General features: G+C 43.4%; 2 protein-coding genes across 10 annotated transcripts in view; one reads left to right on the plus strand and one right to left on the minus strand.

Annotated features, from left to right (window-relative positions):
* LOC145514421 (uncharacterized) overlaps positions 1 to 18,082 on the plus strand; it is a 259,999-nt gene that overhangs the window by 73,296 nt on the left and 168,621 nt on the right. The window contains 1 exon segment of the mRNA XM_081512171.1: positions 12,180 to 12,186. Within this exon segment, the coding sequence (XP_081368297.1) occupies positions 12,180 to 12,186 (7 nt within the window).
* ZNF582 (zinc finger protein 582) lies at positions 408 to 11,707 on the minus strand. Of its 9 annotated transcripts, XM_081512259.1 has the most exons (7): positions 11,368 to 11,672; positions 9,826 to 9,921; positions 9,647 to 9,735; positions 8,103 to 8,229; positions 7,768 to 7,863; positions 3,474 to 4,435; positions 408 to 1,935 (listed from the first exon to the last, which is right to left on the minus strand). In XM_081512259.1, exons 3-7 carry the CDS (start codon positions 9,653 to 9,655, stop codon positions 1,729 to 1,731), a joined length of 1,401 nt encoding a protein of 466 aa, XP_081368385.1. In that variant the 5' UTR covers positions 9,656 to 9,735; positions 9,826 to 9,921; positions 11,368 to 11,672; the 3' UTR covers positions 408 to 1,728. The 9 variants fall into 9 exon arrangements, with proteins under 9 accessions (XP_081368385.1, XP_081368386.1, XP_081368387.1 ...); XM_081512260.1 differs by lacking the exon at positions 9,826 to 9,921; XM_081512261.1 differs by lacking the exon at positions 9,826 to 9,921 and having other exon boundaries at positions 9,630 to 9,735.

Here is an 18,082-nt window from a genome sequence, read left to right on the forward strand (position 1 = left end):
CCTAGGCTACTGCTAGCTATGAAGATGGTAAGGGGCCACACCAAGAAAGGTGGGTAGCCACCAGAATCTGAAAAGGCTAGGAAATCAATTCGCCTAATGAGCCTCCAGAAGAGAACACAGCCCTTTCAGGACCTTGAATTTGGGTTGGGGAGATCTATTTCAGACTTTTGACTTCCAGGTAATATGTGTTGTTTTAGGCCGTCAAGTTTTGATCATTTGTTACAGCAGTAACAGGAAATAAATACATCCCCATAAGCTAAGTAAAACAGGCTAGAATTTGGGTTCCCCTTCTAGAAGATCAGAAGCCAGAATTAAGTGACATCTCTGGATTACTGAGAAAAAAAACTGTAAGAACATTTCACCAAACAAAAATACAATTTGTGCAGGACATAGAAGGATTCAGAGAATACCAGCTCTATAACATTTATTGAGATAAATACAACATTCAGTAAAATAGTCTAACCAAATTGCATCTGAAATAAAACCGTTACCTCATAGCAGGAGGAAACAGTAATTAAAAAAGAAAACAACAGTGGCCAGCAAGGAATGTCACTTTGAATACTGTAAGTTTAAATGGAAATCATGAATGGCTCTGGTATTAAGTAATATAAGCATCAAATAAAAGTAAAACTAAAAGCTTTGGACTGTGGGTTTTCATTACATTAGTGCAATGGGGGAAATGTTAAAGAACAGGCTGTGAAGGAAGGGAAAGACAAAGGAAGAATGGTCTCTTCTTGGAGGAAAGTAGCAAAGAAAACTAGTGCTGGGTTAGGAAGTGTAAAGTGCTCTCATTCTGCCCAATAATGGTTAAGGACGGGGAAACAATTACTATGCTAAGCACAGTGGGAAGTTCCAATATAATTGCAAGAGAAATAAGGAAAGGAAAAGACCAAGAAACCATAAATAGTACACACTGAGCAAAATGAAAGGAATATGGTGGTGACCACACTAAAAAATATGAATTTCCTTATAGAAAAAGAAATCTGTAATTTTGAGCTGTTTTAAAAATCAGCTTTTTTTAATAACTAAAATGACAGGGGTTGAAAATAAACAGATGGGCAAAAAAAATACCAGGTAAACAAGGATAAGTTATTATTAGTAGTATTACACAGAATGGAAACAAAATACCAAAAGGATTATACTAGGCCAAGGTTAGCAAACTTATCTAGAGGGCCAGACAGGAAATAAAAAGCTATTGTGGCCATAGATCTTGTGGCAACCCCTATCACGGTTGTAGATAGTATATAAATAAATGAGCATGTCTGTGTTCCAATAAAACGATGTATAAAACAGGCAGCAGGCTAGATTTGGTTTGTTGATCCCTATACTTGGCAGAGTAGGATAATGATAAAAGTATGATTCATAAATAGGAATTAAGTTATATGTCTTTATAGGTCAAACAATTAAAAAGTAAAAAATCTCTGGAAATTCAAGACTGGCTAAAAACTTCCATTTTAGAAAATTCTAATCCAGAAAAATCTAATCTATACCAAATTATATTAGAATGTGGAGAACTTTTATCATTATCATCTACGGGCTTAAATAGAATCTAAATACAAAATTTAGATACAAATCTAAAAAAGAATATGTATTATTTTTCAGTATAATGGAACATATACAAAAATCAGTCCAGTACTTAGCCACAAAGAAAAATGTCTAATTCAAAAAAGTAGATACTTGCAGGCCACCTTTACCAATCATAATAAAGTAAAATTTGAAGTTGATGATTTAGAATGCTTTCAGCTGCAAGTTTACAAAATATTTGACTAAAATGAAATTAAGCAATAAATATTTCTTTTTCTTATATAACAAAAGCATCAAAGAGACAGTTCCAAATTGGCCCTGTAACTCCGTGTTGTTAGGGTTCTGGGTCAGCTTCTTTGAGGTTTCTGCTCTTGGTTCCAACATGACTGCAGCAGCTCCAGGCATCAGGTTCTTAGAGAAAAATGTTTAAAAGCAAGAAATGAAAGAAGAGGGAGTCTTCCTAATATATCTGTCTCTTCTGAATGAGGAAGATCTTTCCCTGAAGACCCTGTAGATCCCTAGAATGTACTGGCCATACACTGGAACGGATGGGCCATCTTGAGCTGCAAAGGAGGCTGAAAATTGGCATCTGACATCTTCAGAGTCTAAGACAAGACAGATGCTGCCAATAGAATGGGAATTGGGTATGGCTGCTAGGTAGGCAACCAACCTGTTCTGTCTGTGACAAGTTATAAAAGATAATCCAAACAAACAACCCAAAAATTAAGAAACAGTCTTCTAAACTTAATTTCCCTTGGATCAGAGAGAAATAAAAAATGAGATTATTGTAGGATGTGTGCTTAGTTGGCTCAGTCGTGTCCGACTCTTTGTGACCCTATGGACTGTTAGCACATCAGGCTCCTCTGTCCCTGGGATTATCCCGACAACAATACTGGAGCCAGTTGCTATTTCTTCTTCCAGGGGATCTTCCCAACTCAGGGATGGAACCTGAGTCTCCTGCAACTCCTGCATTGGCAGGTGGATTCTTTCCCACTGAGCCACCTAGGAAGCCTTAGGAGAGAAAATAGGATAGCTCCTTTCTATTGCATCATTTTCTGCCTTTGTTTCCTGTTTGTCTATCATCGGGGTGTGTGCTATTCTCTTTTCTGGCTTCTTAAGTAGTACATTGAATATATTTGAGTACTGTCTTTCAGGTTTTCATGTTTACATGCACTTAAAGGCATAAAAATTCCTGAGTAGCTTCAGCCACATCCCACATTTCTTGGCATGGAAAACCCTCCTCCTGTTTTCATTACCATCAGTGGTAACGGCATGATTTACTTTCTTATTAACCCAGGAGTAATTTGGCGTGTTTTGTTTTTGAATTTCCAAGAAAACTCACTTTTGGCTATTGTTAAAAGTATTACACTGGGGTGAGAACATGTAACTTTGGAATGTGTCAGAGACAAAATTTTCTCCAACCTTTCCGTCTTTGACAATCATGGGCTAAAAAAGTTGCACCCATATAATTTTTCTTCAGTATGAATTTTATTACTCAGGATAAAAGAAAGCTCTGAATAAAGGAGTTCTCACTTGCATGACATCCTTCAAGTCTTTCTTCAGGATATAAAGAGTAAGTTGTGATTAGCCTAAGCTAATGGACTCTTCCCAGTATTTCCATTCATATGACTGCTTGCTAACATAAATTTTCTGATGATTAATAAGGGGTAAGTGCTGATGGAAGGCTTTTCTACATTTATTAAATTCACTTGTGTTTCTATATTATGCATTCTCTGATGCGGAACGGTAGCTGAATCATGATTTAAAGTCCTCCCACGTTCTTTATATTCATAGGGCTTTTCCTCAGTATGAATTACCTGATGTTGAATCAGTTGTGAGCAGTGGCTGAAGGCTTTCCCGCATTCCCTACATTCATATGGCTTCTCACCTGTATGAATTCTGTAATGTACAGTAAGATGGGAGACCCGTTTGAAAGCCCTACCACATACCTTACATTGGTAGGGTTTCTCTCCTGTGTGAATTCTCTGATGTTGCTTAAGTTGTGAGCTCACCCTAAAGGCCTTCCCACATGCCTTACATTCATAGGGTTTCTCACCGGTATGAATTCTCTGATGTCGAATAAGAGTTGAGCCTTGATTAAAGGCCTTCCCACATTCTTTACATTCATAGAGTTTCTTGCCGGTGTGAACAGTCTGATGTTGAATCAGCTGAGAACGGTGACTAAAGGTTTTCCCACATTCCTTGCATGCATAGGGTTTTTCACCAGTATGAATTCTATAATGCACTTTAAGATGTGAGATCCGATTGAACGCCTTGCCGCACTCCTTACATTGATAGGGTTTCTCACCAGTATGAATTCGTTGATGTTCAATCAGCTGTGAGCTTCGACTAAAGGCCTTTGCACAATCCTTACATTCATAAGGTTTCTCACCAGTATGAACTCGCTGATGTTGTATGAAATTTGAACCAGAATTGAAGGCCTTTCCACATTCCTTACATTCATATGGTTTCTTGCCAGAATGAATATTCTCATGTTGAATTAGTCGTGAACCGTATTTAAAGGCCTTCCCACATTCCTTGCATTTATAAGGTTTCTCATTAGTCTGAATCCCTTGATGATTAATAAGGAAGTTCTCTTGCCAGAAGTCTTTTGTACATTCATTATATCCATAGGGTTTTTCTCTGGTATGAATTTTCTGATAAAAAGTGAGGGGTGCTGGCTCGTTGAAAGTGGTTATTTCTTCATTCTCGATTATCATTTGACTCAGATGTCCATCTGGATTTCCCTCTTCCCTGTCTGAATGACTTCTGCATTCCCAGTCATCTTGGAAACTTGAGCACTCAAGACCGTAACTGGTAAGGCGTTCCATTATCTCCCACGGGGGTGACTGTACTTTGTAACTGTGCTGCTTTGGAGAGGATACCTTAGTGTCACACCTGGACCTCAGTACTGAAAAAGAACAAAACAAGTGTGTGTTTGTTTTTTCCTTTTCCAGAAAAAGGAACTTCTGTAGTCAACACTGGAAACTTGAGACTCAAGATAATATCTCTATGCTCCTGAATGTGATTAAGAAATTAGAAAATGGACAAATGGAATAGAGAAAGAGAAAAGACCATAAATTGAGGTGAATGAGGTAATCAGAGAAATCATTAAGAATACTTCTAAAGTGTTAACGTGGAGCAGAATCACTGCTGAACCATGGCTTTAAAAAGTGAATGTTTCTGCAAAACCCTAGAACAGACAAATATAAGAGTAACAGAAAGCAAATCATTTGTTGCTTGTCACCAGAGGGTATGAACGATTGTGGGAAGGAGCACAAGGGAACTTTTCAGGGTGATGAAAATTTACCTTGTCTGTGGTAGTGGTCATGTAAGTGTATACCTTTATCTATAGTCATTAAAATATGCTTAAAATGCAGGCATTTAATTTACTATAAATTGTACCTCAATAAAGTGGATTTTTAAAAACGATAAAGAGGATTGACTAGATACTTCTCTGGCCAGAGGAATGAGATGGTGCATCTGCTTGACATGGGGGTGTGGCGGGTACAGCAGGGCTGTTTCCACACGTCCAGTGGAAGACACAGCTGTGGTCTTCTGCCGTGGCGCTTTCTGTCTGACGTTTAGCTGAACACCACGGCTAGAGCTAATGTCAGCTGGACCAGTCTCTCCTGGACTTTCCTGTTGCCTAAAAGTGACCTGGGAAAAAGGAGGGCCTTGCTCCTTGCTTGGAAGATGACGCCCAAATTGAATGGAGGTGGCCTCGTCCAGAGCATATTCTTTGCTGGTTATTCAAACTGCAAGGAAGGGCTGAATGGTGTTGCTGAACTTGATTCATGTATCTGGTACATGATTTCTACTGCAGTGGCCTGTTTTACTGCAATCATAGAAATCAGTCCCATTTGGCTAATAAAGAAGTGGTTGCTGCTTCATGCAGGGAACTATGGGGAAAGTAAATGGGTGCTTTTGAATGTGTTCATAAAGTAAATGAGAAGGCCAAAGAGCACTTTATAGGGGCATGTCTACTTCTTATGGTAGCATATCAGAGACCACTATTCATTTTTGTGTGAAATTATTAAGCAAAAACTACTGGAAAAAGTTACTTTGACAATACAGATGAAAAGTCTGTAAGGTATCAGTTTTGTGGGAATGACGCTGCTGTCACCTCAGAAATTTGCACCACAGCCACAGTGTGCGCGTACACATGAAGCTGTAATTATAAGACTATGTGAAAAGATCAGACACCATGTTTGTTGTTCGAGGGGAAAGCTCTCTTTATGGGTCTCTCTACTGTGGTCTAACTGCTGTGGGAAGGCAGATTCTAAACACTGCCATTGTAATGACCACCTATGCATCTGTGGTCCATCTGCTCAGTGGTCAGCAACATCTGGCTGTATCGCATAAAGAAGGGCAACCAAAAGATTGCAGTGGGCCGTGGAATATTAAAGCTGGCCTGGCGGGCAGAGAAAAGGAGTTTAGGATCATGCAACTATGCTAAGTGGAAGTCTGGTTTTAGGAATTAAAGTGATCACACATTATTGGTGTTTTGGGCAATGTGGAAAAAAACAAAAGCAGAACAGCTGTCTCTAAGGACATGCTATTAAGAGCAGGCCTCTCTCCAAACTGCCGCATATTCTGTCAAGATATCTGACACAGTGTAGCTTTGTTGACTGACGGCAGTCGGAGGACAGTGTTGATTCCAGGAGCCCTTTTGCACTCAGCTAAGTTAAGCCATCTCTAATCATATACTGTGAAATAACTTTACAAAGATAGTACTGATTTTCTAACTTTTAGCTTCTCTTCTCCTTGTAAAGTTGCAAAATAGCAATAATAATAGTGAGGTCCTCTGTATTATTTTTACATTTTCCTGACAAAATCTAGTACAGACTTTTTAAGTTAATTATTTAGCGTTAGTAAATGCTGTTTTTGACAACCAATAGGTGATGTCTAAAAATCCCATGGATAGTCTTAGCAGGTTTTGTTGGGGTTGGTTTCCTCATAGGGAACCTTAAAGGATCCCAAATGGCCAAAACAATCTTGAAAAGGAAGAACAAACTTGGAGGCCTCTCACTTCCGATTTCAGAACATGTTGAAAGAGCTACACTAATCAAAACTGTGGAACTGCCATAAAGGAAAACATTCTTCCAGTGGAACACAATAGGGACAGCAGAAATAAACTCTCATACATATGGTCAAATGATCTCCAACACGGGTGCCAAGACCACACAGTGAGGAAAAGACAGGCTCTTCAACAAATGGGCCTGAGGAAATTGCATATCCACATGCAAAAGAAGGACCGCAACCTTACATTAAATAAAATAACTCAAATTGGATTAAAGACCTAACCCTAAGATATGAAGCTCCTAGAAGAGAACAAGGAAGAGCTTCATGACACTGCATCTGACAGTGATTCTCTGGACGTGGGGCCAAAAGCGCAGGCGCCAAAAGTAAAACGGGACAAGCGGGGCTACATCAAACCCAAAAGCTTCTGTGCGTCAGAGGAAAAAGTCAACAGGGTGAAAAGGCAACCTATAGAGTGGGACAGAACATCTGCAAATCACGTGTCTGGTAAAGGGTTAAAATTCAGGCAAGACAGAGAACTAAACAAAAATCACCTGATCTTAAAATGGGCAAAGGGCTTGAATAGACATTTCTCCAAAGAACACATACAGATGGCCAACAGGCATGAGATTCAGTATTCAGAGTTTGGTATTAGGAAATCCATTCATGTAATCCACGTTTTAGACATTGAAAGAAAAAAATATGTATATGAAAAAGTAGATGCTTCTTTAAGCGAAGAAAATATCCCTGTCATTCCTATGCATTCTGTATCGGCACTGTCCCGTAGAGTGGCCACTAGCCACAAGTAGCTACTGAACATCTGAACTGTGTCAGGTGCAACTGAGGCACTGAATTTTTACATGGATATGACTGTGGGGAGTTCCCTGGGGCAGTGGTCAGGGCTCCCGTGCTTTTACTGCGGAGGGCCTGGGTGCAGTATCTAGTCAGGGCATGGAGACCACAAGGCTGCAGGCACAGCCAAAAAAAAGGGTTATAATGAATTGAAACTTCCACGGCCACGTGTGGCCAGTGGCTCCTCCTTAGCCAGCACAGCTGTGAACGGTGTGTATCGCGCAGCCCTGGAGAAGGCGCTGGGCATGGGGATACACAGCAGAGGCCCAGCTCTGAGGCCTGGGTGCTCCAGCTCAGAGTCCTGCCTCCCCAAGCCCCCTGGGCAGTCAACCACTCCGGGTTCTCTCTTCCCACACATGCCTCACTCACCTGGGCACAGGCCTCCTGTCGCCACCTCCTCCACCATCCAGGGCTCTCTGCCTTGCTCCAGGAAGGAGATCACGTCAGGTTTGGAAACGGCAAGACCTGGACGCGAGAAACAAACATGCCACCCGGTTGTGCTGTGGGGCCTCAGAATTCAGATCCCAGGCTACCAAGCAGGAGAGGCAAGAAGGGCCAAGGGAATAAGAGAGTCACGTGAGGGTTGGGGCAGATGCAGCTTCAGGCCAAGCAGCTGCCCTTTAACCACTCAAAGACCCTTGACGTTGACAAGGAACCCATGTGGCCCGGGGTAACCTCCAAAGTAACAGACCGCACCGCCTTACCCAGTGAGACCAGGTTGCTATAGGTCTCCAACATCACGTCTCTGTACAGATCCCTCTGAGTAGGTGCCAGCTGTTCCCATTCTTCTTGGGAGAAGACTACGGCCACATCCCTGAATAAGTCTGACCCCTGGAACAACAGGCAGGTATGCTATAGGCATATTTCAAGGAAACATTTTTCCATGGGATGAGAGGAGATGGAGGAGGTCTCTGCAGGACCGGGGTGTCCTGGTGAAGAAAAAGGCTGGGGCTGGAGGCACCTGATGTGACAAGTGACAGGAAAAGATAGGCACAGGTAAAAGAGGTTCAAGTATTCTTCAACTTTCCTTTTTACTACAAACCAAAGCTCGTGTCCTCGGGTCTAGGAGGAAAATTAAATCCAGCTAAATCGAGTTTTCCCGGTTAGGACGGTGTAATCGAGCATACTGCCTACCCTGTGCTTCGTACATGATAAATTCTCCACGTGAGGCCTATCACCTGTACTTCTATGGAGTAACAGCAACAAAACCCAGCAATTTTTGGTAGTCTTTCCTCAAGATATTTTATTAAAAGAAATACTTAATATCTTGTGCATGCTCAGTCATGTCTGACTCTTTGTGACCCCACGGACTGTAGCCCCCCAGGCTCCTCTCTCCATGGACTTTTTCAGGCGAGAATTCTGGCATGGTTTGCCATTTCCTCCTCCAGGGGAATCTTCCTGACCCAGGGATGGAACCCGCGTTTCCTGCATTGGCAGGTGGATTCTTGACCACTGAGCCACCTGGGAAGCCAGGTGTTTTATCTTAGAAAATAGAATTTTCATTTGTCAAGAACTGCTTGAAGACATAGGCTCATTATATGAAAACGTGTCAAACAAATTTTTCCTTATGGGAAAAATTTTGAATGATGATTACTTTTATTAGCTGCATAATTTACTATCAAGTGAAATAACTGATTCAACCATTCTTTTATTCTGGATGCAGCGGTCTCCGAGGTCTTTAGGCTCTTTCCGAACTGACTCTCCAGACTGGGAACAACGCATCCATCTACCCGATTGTCCAACATCCCCAGCTCGGCACTGTGCTTGCTCTTAAGCTGAAGAAGCCGGTGGAGAATGAGCAAGATTCAAACGCTCTGTTCAGCCTCAAACTGGACCTTAATGCGGCATTTCCTCTCACGGATGCCCAGACGAGCTTCAGTTACACACCCAACTGTCAGTACAGGAGACGGTGGCCCCACACTGACCTCGAGCCCAACCAGCACCAGCTCCCCTGATTCTGTGTGTGATCTCGCTTCAGTTTTCACCTCCACTTCACCAAATCTCAGCTCTTGTACGGGATGCTCTCATTTTACTTAAGGAAATGGATTTCTTCTCCCTCTGGCCTCCCAGCGGAATACCAAGCCATCAGAAGACACAGAATGCCATACAGCATGAGTCCACGTGGGCACTGGTCGGCGTGGACGGGGCCGAGGGGGCGGGAACCTCTGAGAACCAGACTCTTGGATGGAACCCAGGTGGGAAACTTCAGGATAAGGAAAACAAATATTTACATGATTTGAAAACTCACGAGGGACATGACTGTCAGGATTTCACGGGCTGCTGCGCCCTCCTCTCGGTTTCTCTCTCGGGGAAGCGCAGAGTCCGGAGATGACAGACCTGAGGGAGGAGAGAGCAGTCATATGAGAGCGATCTTGCCTCGCAGCTCCCAGAAGGTGCGCAGGGACAGTGCCCACCTCTCCCCCCTACCGTAGGCACAGGGAGCCTTTGCCAGCTCCACGTTGGTACTGAGGCGACCTGCGGTGCGGATGCGCAGACCTGGTCCAGTGACTGAGAATCGGGTCCCTGGGACAGGAAGGCTCTCCTCAGGCCAGGGAGCACAGCCTGCCTGATCTGCTCACTGAAACCTTCCCAGAACCAAACCATTTAATACTCTCGTGCCCACACGGTAACACCTTCGGAGGTCTCCCTGGCTCTTCACCTAACTTTCTAATTAATAAAGAACCCTACAGCCCTACCTAAGGTCTGGCAGGCACCATTTTGCAGACCCTGCCTTGAGTCAACAGATGTTTGCAGTGGGCAAATTAGATGGGGCAGGCCCAGTACTCCACCATAAATAAGCCTCTGCACAGAGATGTAAGTGAGCAAAGCTTTGGGCACAGTATTTTCTGAAAAACAGAATCAAGATTAGTACATAACAGTTCACAGGTAGTCGAGTGGTTGAATCATATGATGGATGTCAAGCAACTATCAAAAGTCATGTGGGACAACATCAACCGACAAGCACGTTCGCAACCGGATCCCTTATACAACAAGGTAACATTCAGCAACAGAAGTCAAACCCACCCACCTACTGACAGACAGGCTAACACCGTCCCCCCCCCAAAAAAAAACTGGAATGGAAAACATCCAAGTATTAAGAATGATGCCATGTAACCACTTCCTGAGTTCATCAGTAAAACAGTAGTATTTTATAAAAGAGCTTAGGACATTGCCCAACATGTAACAAATACTTAATTCTTAATGTGTAAACGGAATAATGATTTTGTTTAGTCGCTAAGTAGTGTATGACTCTTGCCACCCATGGACTGTAGCCCACCAGGCCCCTCTGTCCATGGGATTCTCCAGGCAAGAATACTGGAGTGGGTTGCCATTTCCTTCTCCAGGGGACTCTTACCCAACCAGGATCGAACCCATGTCTCCCGCATTGCGGGTGGATTCTTTACCACTGAGCTATCGGGGAAGCCCACTGTTCCTTAATATCATGTAGAAGGACGTTTTCCTTATGACAACTTTCTTTAAAGCATTATTTGTATTCGCTGTAACTATTTCATTACAGGGGTGGCCCGTGATTTACTCGGCCATCTTCCCATGAGTGTACCATGAAAGTGAAAGTGGCTCAGTCGTGTCCAGCTCTTTGGGACCCCATCCACTATACAGTCCATGGAATTCTCCAGGCCAGAATACCGGAGGGGGTAGCCTTTCCCTCCTCCGGGGATCGTCCCAACCCAGGGATCGAACCCAGGTCTCCCGCATTGCAGGCGGATTCTTTACCAGCTGAGCCACAAGGGAAGCCCCAATGGTTGGACAAATTTTGAACAAGATCCTCTAAAATGTTTCCAAGTCGCTGCTTGTAAACTAGAGGTTCCAAGTTTTCAGGGGTCTCCCAACTCTGAGAGTCTCATGAGACAAGACTTCACGCCAGATTTTTAAAAGGAGGTATAAGAAAAACGCACAACATCCATAAGCAAGCAGTTTCTGGGGCCCGGGACCCCCAACAGGCACACCCACCTAAGGGGTCCACGGACCCGGGCTACGAGCTCTGACGGCAACAGGGCACGACGGCAGGGCGCGCCGCGGGGGCCGATGGGGAGTGTAGTCCGGAGCCCGGGAAGCCGCAGACGGACGGCGAGACGAGACGTCCCGGTTCCTTCCAGGCCCGTGACCCGCCGGGCCGCGGCGCCCAGGCTGGCGCAGACCCCGGGGCTCCTGGTAAGCTCCGGAGCCCCTCAGCTGCCAGCTCCTCTGGCCCAGGTGCCCCGCGGCCGCGCCCCCCGCAGCCCCGGGTGCGCTTCCTCGTCCGTACCAGTGGACTCAGGGGCCGGAAGATGGCGCAGACGCACAAAGCACTGCCGACGCTGCGTCGCGGTTGGACAGGCGCCGCAGTGTCTTCTGGGAAACGTAGTCTCTGGTCCTCAAGGCTGGCCCCCAGGGAGCAAGACTGAGTCTCGCGATGCTCCGAGTGGGCGGGGCGCGCGCGTAAGTCGATGCGTGGGAAGCCGTCTGGGGTACGAATGCGCCTCGTGGGTTTCGTGGGTCGCCGGCTGAGTGCCTGGGCGTCGGGCGCGCCCTCCTCGCGTGGGTGTCTCCCTGATGCAGGTGAGTGTGGGCGTGCCCGTACCCGGGTCAGCTGTGTTCGGTTCTGACCCGGTCGTTGAGTGTGTGACTGGGACCGTTAAACGCCGCGTACACGGTTGTGTGTGTAAAATTGGTATATGAAAAAAGTCCCATTATTAAATCACCGTCGCCGTGGAGCAGCCCCTTTATTGGAAGGCTTGGAGGGAGGAAAAGCCCGAGAGTTCATTTGGTAGCTAATTTTAAAGCGTTGTTGTTGTCGCTCAGTCGTGTCCGACTCTTTGCGACCCCAAACACGCCAGGCTTCCCTGTCCTTCACGATCTCCCGGACTTTGCTCAAATCCTGTCCATCCAGTGATGCCATCCAACCATCTCATCCTCTGTCGTCGCCTGTCCTGTCCTCAAGCTTTCCCAGCATCCGGGCCTTTTCCATGAATCGGCTCTTCACATCAGGTGGCCAGAGTACTGGCCAGGTGGGTCAGTGGTAAGGGATGGGCCTGCCGGACAGGAGACGCGTATTCGATCCCTGTGTCGAGGAGATCCCCTGGACAAGGAAATGGCAACCCGCTCAAGTATTCTTGCCTGGAGAATCCCATGGATGGAGAAACTTGGTGGGCTATACTCCATGTGGTCACAGAGAGTCCGACACGACTTAGGGACTAAACAATTTTAAAACATTATGTCAAAAAAAATGCTGAAATACTTGCAGATTATGAAGGAAAGTACAGAATCAGCAAAAAGGTTTTGAAGGAGATGTCAAAGAGTTCTGTTATGAGATGATATTTCTCGGCTTAGACCTCTAGCTACAGGTAGTTCAACTTTGGTTTGTGAAAGCATGAGAAGCCCTGAACTTTGCCCATCCCGAGACAGCGTGTTCCGATATGGTGGGAAGTCCAGTGTTCTGGATGCTGATCAGACCCTGTTAAACCTGGCCTGTGAATGAGGAAAGCATTTCTGTCCAGGGTGACACACTTGTCCGTGAGCCAGACCCAGTCCGGCGCCCTTGCCTCTTGAGTTGTCTTAGAACACGTCCTCTTGCATCTGCCTTCTTGAAACGTTTTTTCTGAGATCTGTGCATATTCACGTTGTTGCACGTCTGAAGAATGCTTTTCTCTAAGTTAATTTCAAAATGTAATTTAAACCCAATAAAAATACCAGTACTGTTTCTCCATTGGAAATAGACAAGTTGATACTAAAGCCCAAAGTAAAAAAGTAAACTTGCAAAAATGGCTGAGAGTATTCTGAGAAAGGAAAGCTGTAATGCATGCTAACATGACCAGATGTTAAACATTCTAAAAAGGGTCTGTAATTGTAACTACTGCGTGGTATCGGCTCATGAATTGTTAGGTGGGAGAGACTAGATGGTCCAGAAATATCAAGTGCAGAGGGAAATCTACTGTATATAAATGTGGCAAATCATTGGGATAAAAATGGATTTTTTAATAAAAAAGCTTGTGGAATAACTGGATAGTTAGTTGGGAAAAAATAAAATTATATTAATACTTCACATAATGCAAAAGAATAAACTCCAAATTGGCTCGAGTTCTAATTTAAACCATACAAATAGCAGACATGTACAGAGGTGAATTCCATTATGACCTGGATGTGTGGAAAGACCTTCTGACTTAAAAATCCAGATGTAATAAAAGACTGCTGCACTTGAGAACCTAAAACTAAAGCACTTATGTAAAGCAAAATACACCGTAAGCAAAGGTGAAACACAAATGACAAAATTTTTACAACTTTATGAATCTCAGATAAGGAGCTAACATTCCTAATAAGTAAAAACCAAAAGCCAAAAAATGCAGTCTTTGAACTCAACTTAGTAGATTGTTTTTCATAATATCTTTGGTATCGTGATTTGGAAATTATTTTATGTGCATCTTTGTTGCTGCTCAGTTGCCAAGTCATGTCTGACTCTTTGCGACCCCATGGACCACAGCACACCAGGCCTCCCTGTCCATCACCAACTCCCAGAGTTTACTCAAACTCATGTCCACTGAGTCGGTGATGCCATCCAACCATCTCATCCTCTGTCGTCCCCTTCTCTTCCTCTCAATCGTTACCAGCATCGGAATCTTTAGAATTGAGCAACTGAATAAATGCATTGATTTGTTGGTGGCCGGTGTTTTACTGTGGGAAAAGAGAGATACAAATAAAGGATAATAGAAGCTAAGGAACCACCCCATGATGCTGAGTTGGTGTGAACTCATGATTAAAAATATGTCTGTACAGCTCACTGAGGTCATTGTTAACTCACTGAGATCATGGTGATGGCATGCTAAGATCAGGTACTCTTGATAAGATGTGGTGGAAATGGCACTTGACCTTTATGATCTTCTTCCCCAAAACACATAGCCTCATTTTAATGAGAGAATGGCGGACAAATGACAATCCTTGGACATTCGACAAAATATCTGACTTGAACTTCACGAAAGTGGAGTGACGGTCATTGTAAACAAGGAAAGTCTGGGAAACCATCCCAACTAAAAGGAGCCTAATGAGACGCAACTACTACAAATAATGTGTCCTGAGTGAGATCCTGGAAAAACCAAAGGACGTTAGAGAAAAAGTGGGAAAGATAAAGTGTGCGCTTTAATAATAATGCATCAGTGTTGGTTCATTAATTGTTAAAAAAAATTAACCAAAACTGGGTGCAGAGTATGTGGGAACCTTCTGTACTATCTTTGCAGTTTTTCTGTAAATAAAAACTTCTAAAATAAAAGTTCATTTGAATTAATTAGTCTTACTCTTTTTTTTTTTAAGTGTGTGTTTGTATGATTTTCTACTTCTCTATTTGGTGAGGGAGCGTGGAAGCAATGATGCCGCAGTAGCAATAAGCAGAACTTGGTCTCTAAATACCATTTTCTAGTAAAAAGGAACCAAAGCTTATTGGGATGATGTCTGATTCCAGGATGACGGCAGGGAAAGTACAAAATGAGAATGAAATATCTTCTTATGCCCCAAAGTAGGGAGATGCTAGAAAAATATTACAAGGATTCCCTGCCCACAAGTGCAGTGGTGTAACAGTGCAAAACTTGCCATCCCACTTTATATGCAAATAGAAAACTAGATAAGATGTAGGAAACGAGTCTTTTCAGATATCGGACAGCTGGTAGTGTGAGACTCTGGTCCCGGAGAGAGGGGAGAATAAATGACTTCCTACAGCAGCAGGGGCTTTCTCTCTGGAGGCACATTGCAGACAATACAGGAAGGAGGGACGCAAGCCGAGCGCACCAGGTCCCCTAAAGTGAGACAAAGAACAGAGCTGGGGAAACTCAAGGACCCGGAATTTGCTGAGCTGAGGGTGGAAGAGCAAGGAGGGGATGGGAGGGAGGTGCTCGGAGAAAGAGCTGCAGAAGTGTGCACGGGGGTCTCCTGAGGTTCTTAAGTTAAGCTGTGCATCTCTCTATTTAAAGGGAAATTCTAGAATGTGCAAAACTGTAGGGACAGAAAGATCAGTGGTTGCTCTGGTCCACAGGTTCAGGGAAAGTTGGAAAAGGAATGGAAGGGGAATTTGGGGGATGATGGAAGTCGCATACCTTGATTGAGGTGGTGATCACATGGATGCGGATGTTTGTCAAAGCTCTTTGAAGCGTATTCTCCAGGATTCAGTTTGAGGAGGGCTTTTGTGAGCATAACTGGGACACTTTGAGCGTCAGTATAATTAGAGTAACAGTATAAATCAACATATTTCATATATTCATGCTGAAATAAATGATGACTGAACGAGAAGAGAGAGAACTTACAGAATGTCAACTAGTAAATGTAGAAGGAATGGCAGAGTTACAAATACCTTTCAGCCATCGTGGAAGTGATTGATTCCAGCAGAAGTGCTGATTCTAAAGCTGTTGCTGAAGATTGATAATGAACAGGACATCTCTGCAGTCTCAAATTTATCTCCTCACAGATCACCAGCTACAAAAACACAAATAGTCACTTTAGAGTGGTCACCGCTAATCAGATGCTTCGAATTCGCAACTGTCTTCTGGACTGTAGGTTCTCGAGGCGTGAAATTCAGTCTTGCTGTGCTCACTCACTTCTTGGGTAAATAAAGTAGCCAGATCTTGTCTCTAAGATTTTGATGTTTTTGTTCACGATGAACTTTTTACGTTGATCTTTATTCTTAAAACTATTCCATCGATGTGTCATGTGTTTCGGTTTCCGGTTTGGTTTTGGTTTTGGTGCCCCTTCAATGTGCAGGGCGCGCTTCACTCCCTGAGCTCTAGTTCTGGAAGGGGAGGAGCACAGGAGGATGCAAGAACAGATGCACTGCAGGAGCCGATGGAATTCCCCCCCAACTCAGGGTCCGCTGCCTTTGGTTCTTCAGTGGTTAACGTGTCAGTTGCTTAGTCATGTCTGACTCTTGTGACCCCGTGGACTGTAGCCCACCAGTCTCTCTCCTTGGGATTCTCCAGGCAAGAAGACTGGAGTGGGTCACCATTTCCTTCTCCAGGGGATCTTCCTGACCCAGGGATCGAACCCGAGTCTCCCACATGACAGACAGGTTCTTTAGCATCTGAGCCACCAGGGAAGCTCTTCTTTGGAGGTATTTCAGCGTATTCACAGGGCTGTGTAACTATCAGCACGATCTAAACTTGAAACATTCTCATCACAAGAAGAAAGCCTGTATCTGTTAGTGCTCATTCATTTCCTCCCCTCAGCCCAGACAACCACTGATTTACACTCTGAAATGTTGGCCTATTCTGGATATTTCATATCAGATGGGCTCATACAACATGTAGTCTTTTGTGACTGGCTTCTTTCACATAGTGTAATGTTTTCAAGGTTCATCCTCGTAGCTTGGTATCAGTACGTCACTACTACAGTTGATGACTGAATAATATGGGCGTTTGGGTTGTTTCCACTCTGGCCATCATCCATAATGCTGTTATGAACCATTTGTGTGGTAGTTTTTGCATGGATTATGTTTTCATTTTTCTTAGGTGTACACCTATGACTGCAATTGCTGGGTCATGTAGTAACTCGAGCTTTTTAAGAAATGTCTGCAATGTTTCTCCAAGGCAGCTACTTCATTTTAAATTCCCACTGGCGATGTATGAGAGCTCGGTGTCTCCACATCCTCACCAACACGTCGTTGTCTGACTTTTTGATTCTAGCCATTTTTGTGGGTGTGAAATGGCAAGTCATTTTGGTTTTGATTTACATTTCCCTAAGGACTGATGATTTCAGCATCTTTTCAAGTGCTTTTGGGCTTTCTGTTTATATTCTTTGCAGAGATGTCTGTCCGTATCCTTTGCCCATTTTAAAATTGTGTTCAGGTGCAAAAGCAATTTATTGGAGGAAGAAGAGCATTTTCAACAAATAATGCTGGCGCCATTGGACATCCACAGCAACAAAAGAACTTCAACCTCACACTTGTTATAAAATTTAACTCAAAATAGAGTACAGACTTAAATTTGCTCCAGTACTAATCCATGAAAAAATAAATATATCTTCACTGTGACAATGAGAGCAAAGTAAATGGGTCCTTCTGTCTCGGATTCTGTAATACTCAAGATTATGTACTTAGATTACTCCATTAAATTTAATATGCTAGGCAGACATCTGTTTGCTGATTATTGATTTGAAAATGATAAATTTGTTTTTTATGCAGGTCACAGTAAATTTTGATGCAAGCTTTGTAGAGGGTGTTGCCAACAGAAGCTTAAAAGGTAACGGTTGAAAATGAAAAAATGTTATCAGCCCTCTTCAGGGTAAAGATGCCCAGTTTCTTCATACATCTGTGAAATGTGGAAAAGGCTGCAAAAACCTGCACATTTACTGATATGTCTTAACTTGCATGTTGGCACTGTTTCAGAAAGCCAGAGGTTAGGTACCAGTCAGAATTTCAACACTAAAACGCAAAACCAACTAGTTTTTGTGGATTGTGTTCCTTTTACTTTTTTATATATAGGAACAGTTTTCCAATAGTGCAATCTTAATGTAGTTGTAACAGATAAATTCCCCCTTTAACAAAAACAAAACCCCAGAAATACAGGTTGCTTCAGTATCACACAATTAGTTTTATAAGTTGTATAATTTCAAACAAATGTATTTATTTCTCTACTTTTAACCATGTTGTTTATATTCAGCATGTTGTTACTATATACAGTGTTTCAATATCTTTGTAAATAATAACATTTGCATT

This window comes from Giraffa tippelskirchi, chromosome 7, assembly GCF_054371585.1.
Source record: "Giraffa tippelskirchi isolate mGirTip1 chromosome 7, T2T-mGirTip1v1.2.pri, whole genome shotgun sequence".
NCBI classification, from domain to species: domain Eukaryota; kingdom Metazoa; phylum Chordata; class Mammalia; order Artiodactyla; family Giraffidae; genus Giraffa; species Giraffa tippelskirchi.

Bases quoted from the DNA above. Each gene is read 5' to 3' on its own strand.
- ZNF582 (XM_081512255.1), bottom strand. The intron at 7,864-8,102 runs GTAAGGCGGTGC...TCTCGCGTCCAG, and splicing joins TAGCAACCTGGTCTCACTGG to GTCTTGCCGTTTCCAAACCT. The intron at 4,436-7,767 runs GTGAGTGAGGCA...GTTCTTTTTCAG, and splicing joins GACAGGAGGCCTGTGCCCAG to TACTGAGGTCCAGGTGTGAC.